This window comes from Peromyscus californicus, unplaced genomic scaffold, assembly GCF_007827085.1.
Source record: "Peromyscus californicus insignis strain IS unplaced genomic scaffold, ASM782708v3 Scaffold_5__1_contigs__length_169319896, whole genome shotgun sequence".
In the NCBI taxonomy this organism is placed as follows: Eukaryota; Metazoa; Chordata; class Mammalia; order Rodentia; family Cricetidae; genus Peromyscus; species Peromyscus californicus.
The window spans coordinates 129,765,532-129,789,544 of record NW_026294573.1 but is presented as its reverse complement, the minus strand read 5'-3'; the positions used below and the strand labels follow the sequence as shown (position 1 = coordinate 129,789,544).

The following is a 24,013-nucleotide window of genomic DNA, read 5'->3' as shown; positions in this document are numbered from 1 at the left end:
CCACTGCTGGCTCTGCCCCTCCTCAGGTCTGTGAAAGCTAAGCCTTAAGCAGGGCCAAGAACTGCCTTTAACCGGGAGCTGTGTTCAACCGAGATCTGCATTAACTGCCCCAGCTCTAGGAAGTTAGATCCCCACACGGTAGCAGGTGTTTTTACTTAGCTCACTGTTTCTACTTGTCTGCCAGCTGATCAAGTATTCTGCTGCACAGCAGCACCTCTTAAAGGAGCTGTATCCTTCTTTGTTTTGTTTTGTTTTGTATTTCAGCTTTCTCAAGCCCTATGTGGAAATTCAGGCCCCCCATTGGGTACCATTTATAGTTGGAATTTTCTCTGGGCTGCCAACCAGCTCCCAAATAAAGACACAGAGACTTATTATTAATTAATAGTTAATTAATTAATAACTCAGCCTTAGCTTAGTTTTGTCCCACTAGCTCTTTTAACTTAATTTAACCTGTTTCTATTTATTTATGTTTTGCTTCAGGGCTTTTCACTTTTCTTTCATTCTGTACTTTTCTTTCCTCTATGTCTATCTCTCTCGCCCTTGGCATCTTCCGGTCATCTCCTTTTCTTCCTTCCTTGAGCCTAAACTCCTCCTGTTATGTACTCTCCCTGCCCAGAAAGTCCACCTATACCTCCTCCCTCACGATTGGCTGTTCAGCTTTTTACTAGACCAATCAGGTTTCCTTAGGCAGGCAAGGTAAAACAGCAACACATTTTTACATAATTAAACACATGCAACACAATTTTATGTAATTAAACAAATATTCTGCAACATAAAAAATGTAACATATCTTTACATAGTTAATCAAATGTACCACATCTTTGCATAGTTAAATATTCCACAACAAATAAAAAATCAGAAAAAAGAAATCTACCAAAATTTGCAGAAGCCCAGTGTGTGGAAGCTTTGTGGAGTCTCAAGTTGGACCTTAACTGTGGAGAATTTGATCAGCATGACAAGAGCATGTTCCAAGAAAGGAAATGACTAAGGTTGGGAGTGAGTATGGCATATGTTTGCCGATCAGTGCGTAAACAGCTCCCAGCCCATGTGAGTGAATTATAACACAGTAGGAGGCTAGTTGAAATACTCTTAAGCCATGGAAACCAAGCAAACAAAACAAAATAAGGAAATGTGGCTAAATATTGAAAAGCATATGTCACCATAGATCTTAAATGTGACAGGCAACAATACATAGGTAAAAGGAAGTAGGAAGAGTCCAGGGTGAGGGCAGCCAACTAGGTATGTACAGGACAAGAATCTGTGCATGGACAGGAAGGAAGGGTGTAAAGATGAAAAGAAAGTATATAAGAGAGTTCAAAGGAAAAAAATTTCTATCCCATTCAATGTAATGTTTATTAAATGCTGTTGTTATTAAGGGCAGTGTTTTAGTTAGCTTTTGCTGCTATTATCAAAATACCCAATATAGATGCTTTGAAAGAGGAAGGGCTTCTTTTACACTTGGTGCCAGAGCAGTCAGTCCATCATTCCAAGGAGAGCATGAAAAATAGGAATTCCCAACATGGTGGATAGGGAGTAGACACAGATGAAAACTGAGGGTCTGTATTACCTCCCAAATATGCTCTCAATGACCATTTTCCTCCAGGTAGGCCCCACTTGCCAGCATTTCCACAACCTCCAGAAATAGCTCCACCAACAGGAACCAAGCAATCCCAACTTGAGCCTGTAGAGAACATTTGTGGTCAAAGCATACCAGGCATCATACTAAGCCTTGTAGTGGCACAAGTTCTGTGCTGTGATACACACATTAAACCTTTTCTACAATGCATGTGGGGTTCTGATAGAGAGATGTGTCTTTAGGGATTGATGACCTTGATGTGGGGAGGAAAAAGTCAAAGATAACAGGATGCCCAAGCAAGTGACAGTGTCACTGAAGACAAGAACCTCCAGAAGAGATGTTGAAAGTATCATTGGTTGAAGAGAAGCACTCAACAAAGCATTATGCAGTAAACAGGTGAAATATTATCTTATTCAAGAGATAATAACAGGCCAAGCATTGCTAAAGCACTGTGGATAAGGAGGGCAGAGAAAGCATGTATCAAGACCTCTTATCATATAACTTGATTTTTCTGAACCAAAAGAATGAAATGCACTTTCCTGAAAAGTGGGCAACTGGACAAAAATGAATGAATATTCAATTCACAGGCTTAATGCGGATCTCAAACAATCAGGAATAAACTCCAAAGATTTCACTCACCATAGTAAAGTAGTTTCTAAGTGTCTGCTTGTCTGCACTGCATAATCTGGGAAGGAGGGATGGGGAAGGTCATAGAAGTGTGTCATTGAGGTTTATGGGAAGTCATATTGGTATGTCAGAAAGCCAGATAATTATCAGCAGCAGTCCATCTTTATATCTCTTTATTATTATAGTGGAACAGCCATTTTCCTTCTTTGAAACTGAAGCAGATGTAGCAATATTTGCTTCCTTCTTTTCAGAATAATCTCCAGTTGGATGAGGAAATTGGGACTCTGTTCACCCTTAAGATTTCAAAATAATGCCCAGAGCAGAATATCACCAACCCTGGCTAGAATTCACTGGCCCAGGATCATATGAAGCACTTAAATTTTGCCTCAAATAATTCTACGTTCCTGGGACAAATTTTACGAGAGTCTTTATCCACACAATATCTAAAAAGTAACTCAGGGAAGTATCTGTTTGGTTTCCAAGAGAAAAAGTCACATTGAAGCATAAAATCAGAGGAGGAAGGCATACCAGAAGTATTGACAGTCCTGACTACAACAAAATGTTTTGATAGAGGAAATAATGATAAAGGTAATTTTTTATTCATGTTTTCACATCAGAACCACAGCACAGGCATTCCAACTTCAGTTTTGTAAAACCTGCATCTAACACATCCGTACATAAAAAAGAAAAATGGACCCTAAAGCAAGGTAGGATACTGGGTTATTTCTAATTTCATTCTTATCCCTTTTTAATTTTCCTATATTATATAGAATCATAAACCTTTTTTCCAGTTCAGTGATGGAACTCAGAGTCTTATACATGCTAGGTAAGTACTCTCCCACTGAGCTACACCCCTAGCCTCCAAAATGATTATAGTTTTAAAATAAATTTAACTCAGAAAAAAATGGATTTTATTCTCAAACTAAATAACCACTTGAATGAGCCATGCATTTCCTCACATATTTTAGAATTGGGAGTTGAATTTTCTCCTACTCAGTGCAAAGGTTGTTGGAATGATTAGGGCTGAAAGTCTGAATGGAAAATCTTCCAGACATTAAAAATACATGTGTGTGTGTGTGTGTGTGTGTGTGTGTGTGTGTGTGTGTGTGTGTGTGTGTTTATGGATGTGCATATGTAGATATGTGTGAATGAATGAATGAATCAGACATGCATACAAGCATGTCTGATGTATCCTGTTCTAGAAGGCCAAAGCATAGACAAGGAAAAAGAAAAGATGCTTGAGTCCTCAGAGTGAATCACAATTCCTCTGCTGTCTACAGAATGAATCTCACCACATCCTGGGCTCAGCATGGCTATACTAGAAACCCTGCTCTGCAGCACTGCCCCACCCATCCACACATGGCACAGGGGCAATGGCTGATCTGCCATGTGATGCAGATGCACTGTATGGATTATTTAAGCATCTAAACCCAGGGAGATGAGATGTTCTGGAAAGGCAGGTATTTACAGGAGGATAGACTTCATGTTTGGTGACCATGAAGGGCTATACACATAGGAGAGGTTTCTAAAAGAGCCTTAGAGCTGCATTTATGGGAGAAGCCCTGTGACTGGGAAGACTGTCCAAATGGGAATGTTCCCAGATCCAAGGGCTATCCAGGGAATATACCTCCTAGTAATCTTCCAGTTCCATTGTGTCTTGCTGCTTGTTAAAGGTAAATGCAGTACAAGCCCTAGAAATCAAAGTCACTGCCAAAGTCACTGAGTAATGACAGTAATTCAATTTGTTTTCAGATTGCTCCCTAGTGCATTAGTTCCCCACATCCTCACAACCTCCTTTTTTTGCCCAGTCTTTTTAGTTTTCCATTTCCCTGGTGTACCTATTTCTCCTATGTTATATGGTTTATAATGTGTTAGACATAGCAGGGTTGGTATTAGTTATTTACTTAGTTTCAGTTTAATTAAATTTAAATCCATTTCATCCATTCTCCTCTACTATCTAACAACTGAGAATCCTCTGGCCATTCATTGTTTCTAAAGCAACCTTCATATTATGAGATAGTTTCAGAGCAAGGAGTGGGTAGCAAAGATGAAGCAGTACAAAGGAGCCTCAGGAATCAGAAGAATTTTATTATGTGACTCTCAGAATTTTTGCCAAAATATTATAACTTTACTCTCAGTTATTGTGGTGGACCAGCTCCCAGTTTTATGACCCAGGGTACTCTTGAGTAGGGAGAAGTGAGAAATATTAGACAGAAAGAGATACCTAGAGAATGTGACAAAAGACAGAAACACAGGATAGCCTCGGGAGGGCCTGAGTCAAAACCCACCAGTCCAGAACTTTATTCAAAAGGGCTTTTTATGACAATGCCAATGGGAGAGGCAAAGACCTCCCCCTTGCTACATACAGCAAAGTGTAGACACTTCCAAGCACCTGGTACTCATGATCATGGTCCAATCATCCTCTTATGTAGTTCTGCTGGGTAAAGACACTAGGAAACCTAGTTGGACTCCAACAGGTTCCTCTTCTTAATATTTTTTTAAAAAACTCCCCATTAAGAGCTCACAGCAATCTCCATAGTTGTCACACCTCCCAGTGAAGGAGTAGAGTATGATAAATATGGAATGTCGTTTTTGGAATTGGTCTAAGATGACTACAGCAGGCTTAGCTGCATCAAGCCCTTTCTAAATCAAAAAAACTCTTGGTGCAACTGAATCAAACAAATCAATAAACTCCTGATGCAACTGCATCAAACATAAAGACTCCCTTGGCTTCATCATTAATATTAACAAGTTAACATAATTCTAGCATACATATTGCTATACATAATTACAATTCTCTCAAACTTTCATCCAAAACCAATACTCTCATATAACCATTAACACTTTTAAAACTTTAGCTTGCTAACAAAACATAGGATAAACTTCTGATGTATCCACATCAAACTTAAATACTTCCTTAACTGAACCAAACCATGGTGTATCAATATCAGTAAGTTAACATAATAACTCATAAATATTACTATACACAATTATAATTCCTACAAACCTATATTCAAAAGCAATACTCTCAATATACCCATTAACACTTTTAAAACTTTAGCAAAACATTCAAAAGTAATTTCTTAATAGAACTCTTCACACTTTAAAAACTTCAGCTTGCTAGCAAAACATAATATTAACCAACTCAAGTAACAAGAAAATATTTTTTAAATTAAATAGACTGAGGAATATTAACTCTCCCTTTTCTTTATAGTTTTTTTTAATAACTCTCGAGCCTAGTTAGAAAAAAACCAAAATGCATCAATATCAATATGTTAACATAATAACTCTAACATAAATATTACTATACACAATTATAATTCCTACAAACCTACATTCAAAAGTAATGTTTTCAATATAACCATTAACACTAAAAATTTTAGCAAAAATCCAAAAGCAATTTCTTAATAGTATAGAAGACATAACATTAATCCACTCAAGTAACAATAAAATATTTTTTAAACTAAATAGACTGAGGAATATTAACTCCCCCATTTCTTTATAATTTTTTAAACTAAATTCCAACCCTAGTTAGAAAAAAAATAACTTCTCCATTTAGAATAACATAATAACTAACATAAATATTATTATATAGAATTATAATTCCTACAAACCTACATTCAAAAGCAATTTCTTAGTAGAACTGTACAAAAATAACATTAATCCACTCAAGTAACAAGAAAATATTTTTTAAATTAAATAGACTGAGGAATATTAACTCCCCCACTTCTTTATGACTTTTTAAACTAAATCTCGAGCCTAGTTAGAAAAAAACCCAAACTTCTCCATTTAAACAGTTCCATTTTTAACAGAAAACCAGTTCCTAAGTCATCACCATTGATAGAATCTATATGCACAAGTAAATTCGAAATTCTCCCACTGCAATGAAATCACTACTGTTCAAACCATTTCTTAAATCCAAAAATTCAAATAATAAATTCTGGTACGAGCCTTCAAAATATGAAGAAATCCATAACCAAAACCTTTTTATAGTTTTATCTTATTTTTTTAAGTTCAGGGAGTTCAAAAAAAAAATTCTGGAACCAGACTTCCACTTCCAAATATGAATGAACATTTCTCACAACAAAAATGTTTTTGCACTTAACAATTTTAGTTCAAACAAGCATCTCTGCAACTTTTGTTCTCAGGGACAGAGGCACTTTCAATTACAACAGCATTTTATGGCAGTCTTTCCCTCAGGGTGAAAGCTATTAGCTCCACAAGAGCTGGTTGGTCCAAAGTCCTCTCAAAAGAGACTTTCTTATAGCCAGAAAATAGAAACTGCAAAGCTTTTGCTGCTAGCTCTGTTCAGGTTTTTACAGCTTTTATAGTCCTGGTCTGTCTGTGCTTCCCGTGACTCAGGCCGTTCCCAGGACCCCTGTGTCCTGAGGCTAGAGGGCTCTCAATTGCCTCATGCCACACAGGCTCAAGGTTTCTCTAGCTACTACAAGCTGAGCTGTGACTTTCCTACAGCAACCCTGGCTCCAGGAGGAAATTCAGCCACTACAAACTATAGCTTCCTTGGGTCCCATTTACCTCCTTCACTGGTGGTCCTGTGCTCAGCACTTCAGGTCCCAGAAACCTCTGTATGCTATCCTGCTTGCAGGCTGAATGTAGCCCCAGGGCAACTCCATGGTTCCAGTCACACCCTGCTGCTGGGACCTGGGGCTGCATCAGTCTCAGAAGTTTCCACAGAACCCTGGTCTGGCTGTTCAGCCTGGAGCATGGCTGTCACTTCCACAGCTCCCTGGGACCCAGTTCTACAGCTGCCCTCTCTGCTCTCAGCCTCTCCTACAGTGCCTCTGCTGAGCCACCTGCTTGGCTCTCTGCCTCTCCCCTGGCATATCATGTGGCTCTAGGAGGCAGGCCTGCTCTGGCAGCTGGGATCTGAAATCTTTGCTGCACTCCAAGATGCTGCCTGCTGTTCACCTCTCTCATGGCATAGCATCTCCACTCTGCTCCTCACTGAGGCTTCCTTTCAGCAGAAAGCTTGCAGGCCCTCAGGTGTCTGCAGCTTGAGAAGTCATGATGCTCCATGGGTCTCAGCCACCAACACCTGGCTGCTGCCACAAGCTTGTGCTAGCTCTGGAATCCATTGGTGGTGGTGGCTTCTGGAGCTTCTGAGGCTGCTCAGACTGCCAATCTTGCAGTCTGCTAGGGATGCTACTTTCTGCATCCCAGGTTGGGAAAACCTATTCTACTCTAAATTCACCTAAGCCTTCACAATGTCTACAGCTTATTCTGCTCCTATATCTCTAACTAAACTTATGACTTACTTTACTAGAAAGAGAGAGAAACATAGACAGAGAAATGTAGACAGAGACAAGCACTTGCTGCATGCAGTACTTGGGCATCCTTTCAGCCCCTATCACTCCTGAGAATGGAATAGATTATCCCACCTACACAACATAATTGGACATGCCCTAACTTCCTGCAGGGCCTCTACCCCACCAATTCCCTGGTGTCCCTGTTCTGTGGTACCATCTGTAGTGTACCAGCCCCCACTTTTGCAACCCAGGGTACTCTTGAGTAGGGAGAAGTGAGAAATATTAGACAGAAAGAGATACCTAGATGATGAGAGGAAAGACAGAAACACAGGATAGCCTCAGGAGTGCCTGGGTCAAAACCCACCAGCCTAGAACTTTATTCCAAAGGGTTCTTTATGACAATGCCAAGGGGAGGAGCAAAGACCTTCCCCTTGCTAGATATAGCTAAGTATAGACTCGTGGTCCAGTCATCCTCTTATGCAGTCCTGCTGGGTAAAGCCACTAGGAAACCTAGATGAGCTCCAATAGGTTATAAATCATTTGGAAGCCAATAAAAAGCTATTTGTTATTTGTTTATTGTTGTAATTTAATTCATGAGAAATTCTAAGAATTGTTTATTTTAAAGATACCTAATTCTGGGTAGTTTTGATTGCACTTGCCTTTCCTCTGTATATCTTGCAATTTGACATAAGCATCTTCCAAAGAATTTCCCCTTGCTAATTGTCATTGTCCTTTCTTAGCTGGATCAGCTTCTAATATTTGTCCTTTGCACTTAGACTATTGTGAGACCCCTCTGACAGTTCCTTTAATAAGACATATTGTCAGCCTTACTTCTGGGGCATCTTGTGTTTTCAGCTGCAACAATTTTCTTCATGTAGTTTGGCAAATGTGTCCAGCTGCCTCTCTGGAGGTGTGAATAGGCTGTATTGACATTATTAGCTTGTCTGTTCTAAACACCATTCAGCCTTGAGTCAAATTGTACCTCTAGCATTATCACTTTTCATTCTTTGCTGCACTTTTCATCTTAGTGGGCAGTCCTCTTTCTCCCCCAACATCCATTTTATAGATACCTATAGGTTTATCACCATTAAACAATGGGCAGTAAACAGCTGCATCATTCTCTGTTTGTGTGTCAGCTGAATAAGAGATGCACAGCAACCAATCACCCATTGGCAAACTTTGATAAAAGTAGCAAAGCTGACCACAGATTTGATATCCATCCATTATTGACATAGCACTTTAGCCATGGAAGATCTAGCCATGCTAACTGAACATTACAGTTGAGGAAGAACTGGTGTTATCTAACCAAACTCCAGTAACTGAAATTTGTATCTAAGTTGTGTGCAGAAGACACACCTATAATACCTATACTTTCCTTTATGTAATATGCCTTCAAAATTCCAGACATGATCCTGGCTTACTGTGACTAAACACAGCTAACTATTGGAATTATGTTATCTTGGTACAAAACTTACAGGACTATAAAGAAAATTGACTTGGAAAAAAGTTAATACCATCTAATATTATATTCGTCCTAGTGATACAAAATATTTCAAATATTTAGTTTTATTTTAAAAATGCAGACTATTTCTCAGTCTTCATTTGTCTGTATGGTTCCAAATATAAATTGATAATAAAAACTAGGCACTAGGAGATAGCTCAGATGGTCAAGTGCTTTCCTTGCAAGCACTAGGACCCAAGTTCAATCCCCTGAACTTCCATTTAAAAAGAGCTCACACTGTATGTATGGCTCACACTGACAGAGGGTCCCTGGAGACTGATGGCCAGCCAGCCTAGCCTAATGGGCAAGCCATGGGACCCAGTGAGATTCCTATCTCAAAGACAAGGTGGACAGCTCCTGAGGAATGATCCCTGAGTTGGACCCCTGGCCTCCATGTCCACATGTACCTGCACACATAAGAATGAACACACATGGGTGGGGGGGAGGTATAGCTAGAATGTACAAGAGCAGCATATGATTTTCATTTCTTCATCCTTCATTCACCAAGTTTATCGTTTGTGCAGCTTCCAAACTCTTACTTAGTCAGCCATTTTCTATTCAACAGGCATCTTAGAATCTGGTGTCAATGGCTTTCTAGACTAAGCCCTCCCTTGTTTATTTCCTTACATAGTCTCTCTGGCTCTAGTCAGTTCTTCCACCTTGAGTTTTACATAGCATTTTTTGCTAAGATGTCCCCACTTTAGTGTTGAAGCCTGTTTCCTTTCTAAATCATTTTACTCTGCTGCAGTCTGAGCAAGGATGTTTTTCCTGATTGATGGTAGTTGTGCCCCTTCTTTTGGCTCAGTTGTGACATTCTCAGACCTCCTGGTGTGCTCTTCATTGAATGTATGATTATTTCTTGTACAAGTGATTCTACTAGAAAAAAGCAGTAATAGAAGAAATCTTAAAAGCTACTTTTTCTAAAGAGGCAATGACCCTGGTCTTCAAAAGGATCACCCTTTTTTCCAGGTTGTCATGGAGCTTGAAACAACACCTGACCAGATCCAAAAATAGTGAACAGAAGGCAGTCTTTAGCAAACCTTTGTCCTACCACACAAAGATGTAAATTTTTATCTTTTATTTTAAATATACATTCTGATTTGTGGTGTGTATATATTTCAGGGAAGACAAAGCAGTCTTGGTAGGCAGTAAACACCATATATTAATTCTCTTTCTTAACTGACCTCTGCTCTGACCTAGACTACTACCATTTGTGTCTTCTATTTCCCTGCATGATATAACATTCAAAATTTCCTTTGATATCTTTTCAGTTAAAATAAAAAATCTGTTTTATTGAAGCCTTTTTAAGATCTGGTGGAGCCAGGTGAGTGCAGTTCTAAGGATCTGCCACACTGAGGCGTGTGGGGAATGGTTTTGTGACTGGCTTTCAGATTACCACTTAAGTCCTCATAAGCAACAAAAATACTCAAGAAATTAAACTCATCAAGTCCAGATGCAATTGGATTAGTAGGCACCTCTTTCTCTGTATATATGGTGATGTGTATTGATTTCTAAAAAGAGGTCTACACATTCAAATAAAAGCACACACTTCCATTCTTTATGGTTATGAGTTAGAATAACAGAAAGTAAACACATGGTCATGTCTCTGGAGAAACCTAAACTGTAGAAAAGAAAGCAATCCACATCCTTACTGCTTGAAGCAGTCAAGCAAGACAGGCTTCAATTCATCCCCTCAGTACTCCTCAGTCATGACATGGTGATCATTCTTGCTTTGTCTGACAAGATGGAGAATAGCTGCAATTCTTAGAGAGTTATAAAAATCACAAATACAGCACATGTATTACAATGGCACCCTGATTGTTGTGTAGAGGAAGAACACATGCTAACAAGTCTTCCAGATCAAACCCATTCCAGAATAGAACACTTGCGAATAGCATCCTTGATTAATATTCAGAAATGAAGATCTTTAAAATTAATGGCCCCATAATAAATAAACCCATAAAGCCAAAACATAAAAATTAGTTTCTTCATAAGTTTCAATGTTTAAGGCCACTTATAGTTGAAGAGTAAAAATATGAGATGGATGATATAAACAATATAATAATCATAGTCTAATAGACAGAGACCGTACTTAGAGGCTACATATTGTTTTCAAGGACAAATTGAGCATTCACAAAGCTAACCATATTCTAGGTCACAAAGCAAAGCAAAGACTACTTTTGAACATAGTTATATAGTTCTCTACAATGCAATTGTTAGAAACTTTTTTCTTTAAAATCTTTTTTTAAAAACCTCAGATTTTAAAAACAAAACATTTATTGCTACTTGTGGTTTAAATAAAACAAGGAAAAAATTCTAGGACTGAATAGGAAAGTTACTACATAAAAACATACAGAGGGAACTGGAAGGACAGTGCAGTGGTTCAGAGCACTTGCTGCTCTGATGCAGAACCCGTGTTTGGCCCCAACTCCCACATCAGGTGGCTGACAACTGCCTTTTACTCTAGTTCCAAGGGATCTGGTGCTCTCTGGCCTTCATGGCATCTGCACGCCTGTGGTACATGCAAACTCGTGCAGGCAGACACACAAAAATAATAGACCTTTTTTGAAACATAAAGAATACAACTATGTTAGTATGAGAGGTAGTCAAATTTTTGAGTAAATGTGTTAATAGAAAGAAACCTTGGAGTTAGTGGGCCGAGCTTCAGTTCAAGAAATTGTCAAAGGAAGAAAGAGGTAAAGAAGTGATGGAGCAGATGAGAGTATCAAAGGATGTAAAGATGCATTTGTGCTGTTGGATCTTTCTTTCCTGATTAATTCATTTCTCCTCAGGGCCCAGATAAGTGTAAAGCTGATTATTCAAATACATTTTTAAATTACCCCCAAATCACAATAGAGTCATAAACTCTGGTACTAAATCCAAACAAGTGAAGGTTTAGCTCAGGAATACAAGGATGGTTAAACAATTAAATTGAAGTGAAGAGTGTTATAACAGCAACAGAATTATCATGTTCACACATGTATAAAAAATCACCTGCTCAAAATCAACATCTGTTAATGACAATGAAAAATTATAAAACAGGGTGTATTTTTTTTTAACATGATTGGCCTTGTTTTCAGAATCAATGTGAAGGAAGAAGGATCCAAAAGAGTCAAGATGTGGTACTGGTGAGATGGCTGGGCTGGTGAAGTGATTCTTTTTACACACTGACCCATCTCATTAGCTCAAAACTTTTAAAATTACGTGGAGTTTGATCACCAGAACCCATTAAAAAGTAATTAAATAAGAAACACAAGAAAACTGGAAGCTGGGTGTGGTAGTCCACACTTGTGGTCTCAGTGCCAGAAAGGTAGAAACAGTCAGATACCTAAAGCTTGCTGACCAGCCAGCCTAGCCCATTTGGCAAGTTACAGGACAGTGAGAAACCATGTCTCAAGAACCAAGGTAGACAGCACCTGAGGAATGATAACTGAGATTGGCCTCTGACCTTCACATACATATGTACACATATATGAAAGTACTGACACACACACGTAAGAAATGTGCAAGATCATTCATTACAACTTAAAATGGAATATCAAGTACAATCTGTCTATTAGCAAAATAAGAACTATGATGTGTGACCTATACTAGAATACCATTTAACAGCTGTAACCAATAAACTCTAAACTTATTAAATGACAAAATATACTGGGAAAAAGTGAGACTACATATTGATAAAGCACAATTCTATTTGCATAACATTTTAGAGCATACACACAGTAAATATATTACTTATTAAACTATATTTATAGCAAAAAATGTGCAACCTTGCATGGAAATGATAATTTCCAACTTAGGATAAGGATTGCATTGGAGGGGGAAAGAAAATGAGACCAAGAAGTGATGTCACAATTTGTCTTAAATGTCTAATAAATATACTAAGTACAACTATAATATTCCTTCCCATATTTTGTCTACTTGCTGAAAATATAATTTTAAAGAATTTCTTAATAACAAGTCCACAATGAAATCAAAAGAGAAATATGAAAAACTTCATAGCACAAAAGCCCGAAGGAGAAAGATCACTGTGAGCTGGAGGCCAGCTGGGGTGACAGAGTGAGACCTTGTCCCAAAATGAACATGCAAATATAAACCTGTACCAGAACATGCATGTGTATGTCATGACAAATGACAATGTAAACATGAAACAAAAACGTGTGAGATGCACCAAAAGCAGTCCTGACGGTGTGTGTTACAGCAATAAATGCTGGCACAAGAAGAAAGCAAAGCAGAGGGCATGTCTCAATGCTTGCCCATGTTGCACAGTGTAGCACAATGCTTGCCCAGCAATGTGCAAGGGTTCAGTCTCCAGAACTCTAAGAAGAAATCTCCCACCACCACCAATGCTAAGTATGCTTCAGTAGTAGAAAAACACCCGGCTAACCATAAAGTTAGCAGGGAGCAGGAAATAGCAGAGATCAGACTACATAGAGGATAGAAAAACTGTAAGAGAGAAAACTTAATAAAACTAAATTTGGCTTTTTGAAAAAAGAAAACGAATTAACTTCTTACCTAACTAAGAAAAATCTTTGAATGAATCAAATAGTAAGTCAATAGTAGTCACCAGTAGAAATATCAGAAATTAAAGGAAAAATAAGGGACAAATTACATATGAATTCCAAAAACTGTGTAACCTAAAGGAAATGGGGGAATTCCTATGGGGGGAAAAAGCATACCTTGCTAAGACTGGATCATGAGGAAATTAAGCTGCTTGAACAGATCAACAACAAATAAAGATACTGCAAAGGTAATTGAAAAGCTTCCAACAAAGAAATCTCAAGATCAGAGGATTTAACAACTGAATTCTACCAAACAGTTGAAGAATGATTGCCAATACATGTGTGTGTGTGTGTCTGTGTGTGTGTGTATGTGTGTTTACATGCACAAGCACACATGTAAAAGTGCACACATGCCATGGTGAAGTATGGAAGTCAGAAGACAACATTAGGGAGTGGGTTTTCTCCTCCCACTGTGGGATCCAGAGACCAAACTCAGATCATCAGGCCCACACAGCAAGCACTTATACTCACTCAGCCATCTTGTTAGCCCAAAGCTATTTAAATTCTTCAACAACAACAACAACAAAAAGAACCAGAGGGAATATTGTGAAACAAATTTTATGAAGTTGGTGTCACTTTGACACTTGAATCAAAGACATCATAAAAAACTAGTATATCTCATGAACACTGATGCAAAAATCATTCATAAAATTTGGCCAATATAATCCAACAACCCATCAAAAGTTTATATGCCATGATAAAATGGGATTTACTCCTGGCATGCAAGGCAAGTTTTAAAAAATACAAATCAATCAATGGAACACATCACACTGACAGAATGAAAGATAATAATGACATGATTGACTCAATCAACAGAGAAAAAGCATTTGAGAAAGTTCAACATCCTTGATTTTAAGAATAGTTTAGATGTAGAAGGAAAGTTCCTCAACATAATAAAGGTCTTTTATAGAAAATCACTCACTAATATAACCAACAGAAAATAGCTGGAAGATTTCCCAGTAAGATCTAGTGCAACATAGAATGCCTATTCTGACCACTTCTATTCAACATCTCTTTGAAAGTGCTAGAAAAGGAAGCAGATATGAAAAATAAATAAGAAGCATCTAAATAAAAAAGGACAAAGTAAAGTCACCTCACTTCTAGATGACATGATTCTACAAGTGGAAAACTCCACATTACACACACATTCGCACATAAATGATTACAACTAATAAATGAATTTATCAAAAATACAAAAATAAAAAATACAAAATCACAGCCGGGCGGTGGTGGCGCACGCCTTTAATCCCAGCACTCGGGAGGCAGAGCCAGGCGGATCTCTGTGAGTTCGAGGCCAGCCTGGGCTACCAAGTGAGTTCCAGGAAAGGCGCAAAGCTACACAGAGAAACCCTGTCTCAAAAAACAAAAAAAAAAAATACAAAATCACACCAAAATCAGCAACTCCTATACACAAATAATAACCTAGCAGAAAAAAATAATGTCACTTACAACAATATCATAAAATAGAAACAAATGTAACCACAGAAGTAAAAGACTTATACCCTAAAAATTATAAAGCATCTATATAAGAAACTGAAGAAGATATAAGTATACAGAAAGATAGCCTATGTTCATTGATCAAAAGAATATTGATAAAACACCCATACTGTGAAAAACAACACAGAGATTTAACATAATATATAACATACCAAAATCTTGGTAGCACTCTCCACAGAAATAGAATAAAGACTTAAAATCCAAATGGTACTACAAAAAATAATAACTGACTAGATAAGACAATATTGAAAAATTTGGAAGCAGTACACTTCCTGATTTAAAGTGACATTGCAATCTGGGCATGATGGTATGTTCCTATAATCCCAACACTCAAGAGGCTAAGAAAAGAGAGTTCCATGTTTGAAGCACTAGGGCTGGATAAATGGCTCAGTGGTAAAGGGTACATGTTGCTCTTTCAGAGGACCCAAGTTCAGTTCCTAGCATCCACATGGAGCTAACAACTACCTATAACTCAAGTTCTAGGGGATCTAACACCCACTTCTGGCCTCAGCAGGCACCAGGCATGCACATGGCACACATACGTACTTGCAGACGAAACCCACATATAAAATGAAAATAGATCAATCTTTTTAGAAACCAATTGTGAAGCCTCTTGGGCTAGACAACAAGACTGTGTCAAGTTGTCTTTCAAAACTAATCAATTAGTAATCAATACAATAGCATACTGACACAAAAACAGAAACAAAGACCAATGAAACAGAATAAGGAGTCCAAAAATGATAAAAAATTGAACTAATTTTCAACAAGGGCATCAAGAAAACCTCTTCAATAACTGATACTAGAGATAGTGGATTTTTATATGCAAATGATTGAAATTGACCATTGTATCCTGTATAAAAATCAACTTCATGGGCAAAAGACCTAAATCTAAAACCAGAAACCACAAAACTCCCAGAAGGAAACATGAAGGAAAAGCTGCTTGCTATAACCTAGAAGTTACAGATATCACACCAAAATCCCAGGTAACAAAATAACAAGTATTACATCAAAATGGAAAGTTTCTGTGCAGCAAAGGAAACAGTCCACAACATGAAGTGTCAAACAGTGGACAAGGAAAGTACATTTGTGAATGGTAAGTGGTTAACAACTAAAATACTTGTAAGGAGCTTTATGGGCTGGGGATGTATAGCTCAGTTGGTAAGGTACTTGGGTAGCACACACAAGGCCTTGAAATAATGCACAGCACCACATAAGCAAGGTGTGGTCTTGCATGACAGCAATCCTAGCATTCAGAAGGCAGAGGCAGTAGGTCAAGGTCATCCTTGGCTGTGTGGAGCTTTTGTTTGTTTGTTTGTTTTTTTTTTTTTTTTTCTTTTTTTTTTTTTTTTGAGACAGGGTTTCTCTGTGTAGCTTTGGAGTCTGTCCTGGAAACTCACTTTGGAGACCAGGCTGGCCTTGAACTCACAGAGAGCCGCCTGCCTCTGCCTCCCGAGTGCTGGGATTAAAGGCGTGCGTCACCACTGCCCGGCTGTGTGGAGCTTTTAAGGGCAGTTTTTCGGAGTCGTTTGAGGAGGTGTGGTGCTCCTGGAGGAATTGTGTCACTGGGTGAGGGCTTTCATGTTTCGGAAGTCTCAAACCCTTCCCAGAGCACTCTGTCTTATGTCTTATGTGGTTCAAGTTATGAGTTCTCAGCTTCAGCTCCAGCAGCCATATCTGCTGCTTGCTGCCATACTTCCCTGCCATGGTAGACTCTGATCTCCTGGAACCATAAGCCAATTAAACCCTTTCTTCTGCAAGCTGCCTTGGTCATTGTGTTTTATTACAGCAGTGGAAAAGTAACCAATCCAGCTTGTTAAAGAAAATCAAATTTCCAGTATTTGTACAGTAAAGACCTTAGTTAATAGAAATTTTGAGTATGTGTAGAAGTTCTGTTGATGCCAGCTGGCCAACCAATTACTGTGAAGCCTTTTAAAAAGAGAATAATATGGCTTTGTTTTGTTTGTTTTTGAAACAGGGTCTGTAGCCCTAGCTATTCTGGCCTGATTTATTCACCTATTCCCACCTTCTGAGTGCTAGGATTAAAGATGTATGCCTGAAGGCCAATCTGTGGGGCATTTTCTTGATTAATGCTTGATGCATACAGGCCCACCCCACTGTGGGTGGTGCCATAGGAGAGCTGGTAATCTTGGGTTGTATACAGGCCATGAAGAGCAAGTCCATAAGCTATGTTCCATGCCTCTACTTCAGTTCCTACCTCCAGGTTTATGCTTGAGTTCCTATCCTAACTAACCTTCAGAGATGGACTGTGCCATGGAAGTGAACAAACCCTTTTCTCCACAAGTTGCTTTAGGTCAAGGTCTTTGTCACCTCAATAGACAGCAAACTAGAGGCAGGAGAGTGGTCATTAATGTAACAATGTGCAAATCTCATCTCGAACAAATCCTAGAGACCAGGTGTGGGAAACAGTCCATATCATATCCTTTAACTTTTACTAAAAGGTCATATCTTATCTTAAGTGTTCCTACTACACAAGGCATAATAAAGAGGGCAAGAGCAAGCTTTTTGAGGCCCTGGATAGGTTTACAGCATGGATTGTGGTAATGATTTCACAAGAATAAACTTATTTCTAAATTAAGCAAACTGTATACACTAAATATGTACAACTTTTGTATGTCAATCATACTTTAATAATGTGGAATTATTTTTAAGACATACTTTGAATTATACTTTTAGTATGGTTAAAAAAATGTCAAATAGCCTAAATGGATATTAAATGAAAAGACTCCTTCCCACACACTGTGTCATGGTCCAACTCCCCAGAGACAATCATTGTTAGAAATCTCCTGTTTCTCCCAGATATTCCACATAGGGACAAGCAATTCTATTCCATATAAATGGATTTTTAAATGTCTATTTTCTAGACCTGACTTAGTGTACACTATGGTGTTCTATTTGAGTCCAAAATTATCATGCAAAGTCCTCAGATGTGGCATTAAATTTAAGTAAAACCCAATCATAAGAACAGCTCCGTCACAAGAGAACGTGCCTTGCAAACACAAGGATCTACATTCAGTCCTCAGAACCTAAATTTTAAAAATGCTGCATTTATACATGGCACACACTTGCAATCCCAGTCCTCAGGAAGTGGAGGCAGGTATGGATCACTGTAGCTTACTAGCCATCCAACCTAGCCTACTTGGCAAGTTCCAGGTCAGTGAGACCACGTCTTTGAAAAAAAATGAGGTGGACAGCACCTGAGGAATGATACCCTTCATTGTCCTCTGACCTGTACATACGCATGCACTCAGGCACCTTCACAGACATGAACGTACACACGCAGAGAACAAGACCCCAAAGGAGCTACAATAAGATGACAAAGATGTGTCATCCACTGAACTTTTCAAGAGAAGTCAAGGAAGAATAGTCTTCATATGGTAAATATGAAGGTTTGAAGCTGACACCTCACAAGCATGTGACATGTAAATCATGTGTGGTATGATGTGTCAGGGAAGGGCATTGTAGTTAATTATTTGGGCTAAAAGTAATGGAATCCAAAGTTAATATTCACATATACACTTATTCATATATTTATGTGTACATTTATATTTATATAAATGCATCTAAGGTGCAGACCAGAGGAAAAGTACTTACTTAGTATGTACAAGACCCCAGCTTTAATTTCCATCAACATACATACACACACACACACACACACACACACACACACACACACACACACACACACAATCTCTATACTTGTTACTTTTTTTCATAGCCCAAAAATTTAGCCAAAGCTGAAACACCCTAAGAAGTTGTTCACTTACTCTGTTTACCAGCTCTGCTGATAAATTGATAATCAAGAGTTATCCTCCACCTGGGGCCATGTTGGTATCTGAGGGCCATGCTGCCTCAGTGGCCATGCCAACCTGAGTGGCCTGCACTGCCATCTGGGGCAATGGTGACATCTGGGCCCAGGCTGCTGCCTAGGATCATGTCTGAGTCTGTAGTCCTACCACATCTGGGGTCTGGGTTGATATCTGTGGCCCATGGTAACACCAAAGACCACATGGCTGCCCAGGGTCTAGGCTGCAACCTGTAGCCATGTTGGTATCTGAGGGCCATGCCACCACCAGGGCCATGCTGATCTGGGTGGCCTATACTGCCATATGGGACCATGGTGTCATCCAGGCCCCCAGCTGCTGCCTACGGCCCTCTGGGTCCATGGCCCAGCAGCAGCCAGGGTCTGAGTTGATGTCCATGGCTCCTGTTACCACTGAGGGCTGTGTGGATGTCATTCGTCTGGACAGCCACCTGAGACCATGTTGGTGTCCAAGGGCCTTGTTCCTACAGGTCCCATACTGATCTGGGTGGTCTGTGTTGCCACAGGAGCCATGGTAACGTCCAGCCCGAACTTCTGCTAAGAGCCATTTTTGGGTCCATGTTCCTGCTGCAGCTGTGATCTGTGATGATGTTCATGGCCCATAATGCCACAGGTGGTTATAGGAACCATGAATGTTGAAATCTGAGGGCCATGCTGATCTGTACACCCCCTTACTGGCCCTGGAATAACTGGCCCTGCCCCTCACTGGACACTGCAGCAGGGGAGCTGGCCCCGCCCCTCATGGGAGAGCTGGCCCCAATGCATGGGCCTAAGAGAGCTAGCTCTGCCCTTGGCCTGAGGAGGGTGGTCCTAGTGGCCCTGACTGATCAGCTCAGCTACCACCCTGGGTGGGACAACAGCAGGCTATCCCAGAAGAGTTTTGATGAGGGTCCAGTGATGATGGTGTGCCAGAGGCCTTACACCAAACCAATGACTCATTGCTTTGAACATTTTGTGGGAGGGGCTGATTGGACAGAAGGGTCTACTGTGTGACACACCGCAGCTCCCAGCGCCACTAGGATGAATGGAGAGGTGTGGGAAGATGGAGGAGCGAGGTGGGGTGTTTGTTCTGTTCTGTTTTGTTTTGTTTAATTGACTTTAGAGGGGAATGCTGCAGGGGTGAGGGGAGGATCAGGAGGGAGTGGGAGGTGAATGGGATTGAAGTTCATGATGCGAAAGTCTCAAATAATCAATAAAGAATTATGTTATTTAAAAAAAAAGAGCACCATTTAGGGCTCTGAAGCAAGTCTTTCCTGACTGATGGCCGGGGGGCCAATGCGTGATTATTTGAGATCTGGCTTAAGTTTTCTGTTGCTCATTTTGTTTTTCACTTAGCAGCTTTGTGCTAATAGAAAGTCCATTCACAGGAGGATTTGCCTGGGATTTCTGTAATAGAAGAATTTGCAACAACAACAAAAAAGTTATTATTATTGGTAATAAAATACCAATATTGATATTATTACCAGTAATATTGGTAATCAAAAGTCTCATTCAGAGAAAAAGACAGAGCACAGTTCATTTGGCTTACTACTTTTCAGTCCAGTATGTATGATCTTTCTCTGAAAAGAAGGATTTCTCACACTTGTTTTTCCCTTAAACTTGTTTTGTTATCCATCAATAAGGAAAATGATGGATGTCTCCTTTGTCTTTCAGGCTCTTCTGACCTATAAGACTGACCCAGCCATGAGAAAAATGTTGAATCATCTCTACTTCTATATCATGCCTGTGTTTAATGTCGATGGATACCATTTCAGCTGGACACATGTAAGTTGCTTTGCCTATACAATTGAGAAGGCGACTGAATAGGTCATATAAAAGTGATAAACCTAGCCAGGCAGTGGTGGCGGCACACCTTTAATCCAAGCACTTGGGAGGCAGAGACAGGCAGATCTCTGTGAGTTTGAGGCCAGCCTGGGCTACAGAGTGAGTTACAGGAAAGGCACAAAGCTACTCAGGGAAAACCTGTCTTGAAAAACCAAAAAAAAAGAAAAAAAAAAGATGAACCAAGAAAGGAGTTGGCTGATAAGCCCACTAATGGGTTCAAGAGACATGAGAGGCTTCCTCCTCAATGATTTTATAATTTGCTTTTGCATAAGAATTCACAGAAATAAAGATCTCTCTTTCCAAATAAATTATTTTTAATAATAAATTATTAAAAATCACAGGCATCACCTAAACTATTCAATTTGCCTATAAAGATAAGCCAAAGGAGATGGAGGTGAAAAGGACCAAAATATGTTGCATCAAATTATCTAAGAAAAAAAAAAGGCCAAAAATATAGGAGACACTAAGATGGTGTCAGAAAGTGGAGTATGAGGCTGGATCAGGGCTAATCCTCGCCTCTGCCTTCTCCTAGCTGGTCTGTGCATAGAGGAACTCACCCCAAAGTGATGTGGTACCTCTACCCACCAGGCAACTAAAATACATATGAATATCCTTTTGTGGTGGCTAGTTTTAACTCTCAACTTAACACAATCTAGATCACCTTGAATCTAATCAGGCTGGCCCGTGGGCACATCTGTGGGGGATTGCCTGGATTGTTAATTCATTTAGGAAGACCTAGCCCAATGTGGGTAGTACCATTTCATGAACTGGGCTCTGAACCTTAGAAGAGAAGAGAAAGCTAAATGCCAAACAAGCAAGCAAGGATGAGTTTATTCTCTTTGCTCAATGAGACTAGCTGCTTGAATTCCTGTCTTGATTTCCCCCAAAATGACAGACTGCAGCCTGGAATTGTAATCCAAGCAAACCCTTTCTCCTTCAAGTTTCTTTTTGTCAGGGTATTTTCAGTCACAGCAGTTGAAATGAAACTAGAACACCTTTTAAGTACCTTGTTCTCTGCCTGATGTTTTAATCATGTCTAGGATCGATTCTGGAGAAAAACAAGGTCAAGAAACGCTAGGTTTCACTGCCGTGGAGTTGATGCCAATCGAAACTGGAAAGTGAAATGGTGTGGTAAGTGTGAAGTGACTGGGTATCAGAACCTTGGTGTGGTAAGTGTGAAGTGACTGGGTATCAGAACCTTGGTGTGGTTAGTGTGAAGTGACTGGGTATCAGAACCTAGGACCCCACTGGTACCCCTCTACAAAATGATGGGTCGGGAAGGACTCCACTAGGAGACTGATACAATCATGTGTGAAATCCTCACAAAGACATAGATTAAGGCTGGAGGTATGGCTCAGAAGGGGAAACTCTGGTTGGATTTTTAAGCACCACAAGTATAAATAAATAAGTAAAAAAATGAAAAGACATGAGTAAGAACACTATTGCTATAGTTTTCAACAGAAAATTTTTTTTAAAAAAATGCTTTTTTAATATGTAAAAAAAATCCAAGTTTTAAATTTGTCGACCTAATCCTGAAAATTTGCCTTGCCCAGCCTTAATACAAGGGAGGTGCTTAACTTGATGTGCCACGCTTTATTGATACCCATGGGAGGCCTGCCCTTTTCTGAATAGGAACAGAGGAGGAGTGGATGAGGGGGGAGGGACAGGTGGAAGAGGAGGGAGGGGAGACTAAGGTTGGGATGTAAAATAAATAAGTAAATATTTTTATAAATTTAAACACAGATAAAAGCAGAAAACTGAGTAGTTGCCTTTCATAGACCTAAACTAGCAACTTAAGGTTTGCTATGGGAATTGGTTCAGTGTTTCCATACATGCCATCAGAGCGACACTGATCCTAAAGTGGAATGCCTAACTCACTTCCAATCTACACAGCGACCTGAACACCACTGGCCTTCCTCCCTATCTCTAAAACACAGTCAGTTAGCTCCTGAGCCTTGAACCAACTGGTGAAACACTTCCCTTCTCATGTGATGTAAGCAATCTTCAAAATGTTTACATTTGTGAAGAAGAGAATGCATTGTATGAATATAGTGTGGTATTATAGATGGCTTTTTGGATTTGCAAATTACTTCCTCCAAAATAGACTAAGTCAGTGTGTTCATGGTAATTCTCTCTGAATATTTGTAACACCCCTCCCTAATTTAACCTCCAGGGACTTTTCAAAGATGATTACTATGTCATGAGGATGGAACCCTCAGGAATGGCATTAGTGCCCTTATAAAAGAGGACAAAGGAATTTGATGTCCCTTTCTTCCATGTAAAGATACAACTATAAGGTTACAACTATGAGAAAACTGGTCCTCACCAGATACTGAAATATCTGATACCTTGAACTTAAACCCTCTCTCCTCTAGAACTTTGAGGCACAAATTTCTATTTATAAATTACCTAATTTGGTATGTTTTGCTCTAGCAACAAGAATATACTTAGATATTCCCTCAATCCTCTAATTAAAAAAAAGTGTGTGTCTGTGTGAGCATATATGCATATGTGTGTGAGAGTGCATGTTCCTATATGCACACTGGGGCCAGAAGAAGGCATTAGATGCCCTCCTCTGTGACTCTCTCAGAACATGGGGATTATGTTTTCTTGGCCAGGCTAGAAGTTAGGAAGCCTGAGCAATGTGCCTGCCTCTACCCTTTCCTGGAGCTGGCTTGTTGTGTGAGTGCTGGAATATCCACTCCAGTCCCCATGCTTGCTCAGTAAGCACTCTTGACTTCGGAGACGTTTCTCCAGCCTTTGATACTTTCTAAATTCCCCTTTCCATTTTCTCTGGTGGAGGCAGTCACAGTCTCAAACGCCATGAACGTTCCACTAGTTAGCAGTAGTTAGTAAGTGCCTGTATCCACATGTACATCACACGTGTGCCACAGTCATCTCAGTAGAGTACACAGGAAAATGAGCTGAGTAGCAGGCGGACAGCTCTGCCCAGGTAACATTAGAATGTTGATTATATTCAGTTACATTGAAAGGAGAGCCTGGCTTCTCACTGTTCTTTCTGAACCCAGCGTGTTTCCTTCATACATATTCCTTCTTGATTTCTGTGTTTCCACTGCAGTCTCTACTAGAACTCTTTTGATTCTTCCCAATTTTTTTTAACCACTGATTTTTTTTTTCTGTGATTCAACACTCAGGACATAGAAAGGATTATATCAAACTTTACTTGCAAAATAGACTGGTATAAATAATGCACAAATGTAGGCAGCCAGGCTAGGACCATCTATCAGTCCTTGGATCTCTACAGTGAATTCGGGTGATCTAAAAACAAGGATATGCAGACTGCTTCCCTCTCAGCCT

At 39.5% G+C, this 24,013-nt stretch overlaps 1 protein-coding gene across 1 annotated transcript in view; it reads left to right on the top strand.

Annotated features, from left to right (window-relative positions):
• Window positions 1–24,013, top strand: part of Cpa6 (carboxypeptidase A6) — a 308,045-nt gene that overhangs the window by 234,266 nt on the left and 49,766 nt on the right. Inside the window, exons 7-8 of the mRNA XM_052717678.1 lie at window positions 20,525–20,635; window positions 21,736–21,826. Of these exons, the coding sequence (XP_052573638.1) occupies window positions 20,525–20,635; window positions 21,736–21,826 (202 nt within the window). The remainder of the gene's footprint in view (window positions 1–20,524; window positions 20,636–21,735; window positions 21,827–24,013) is intronic.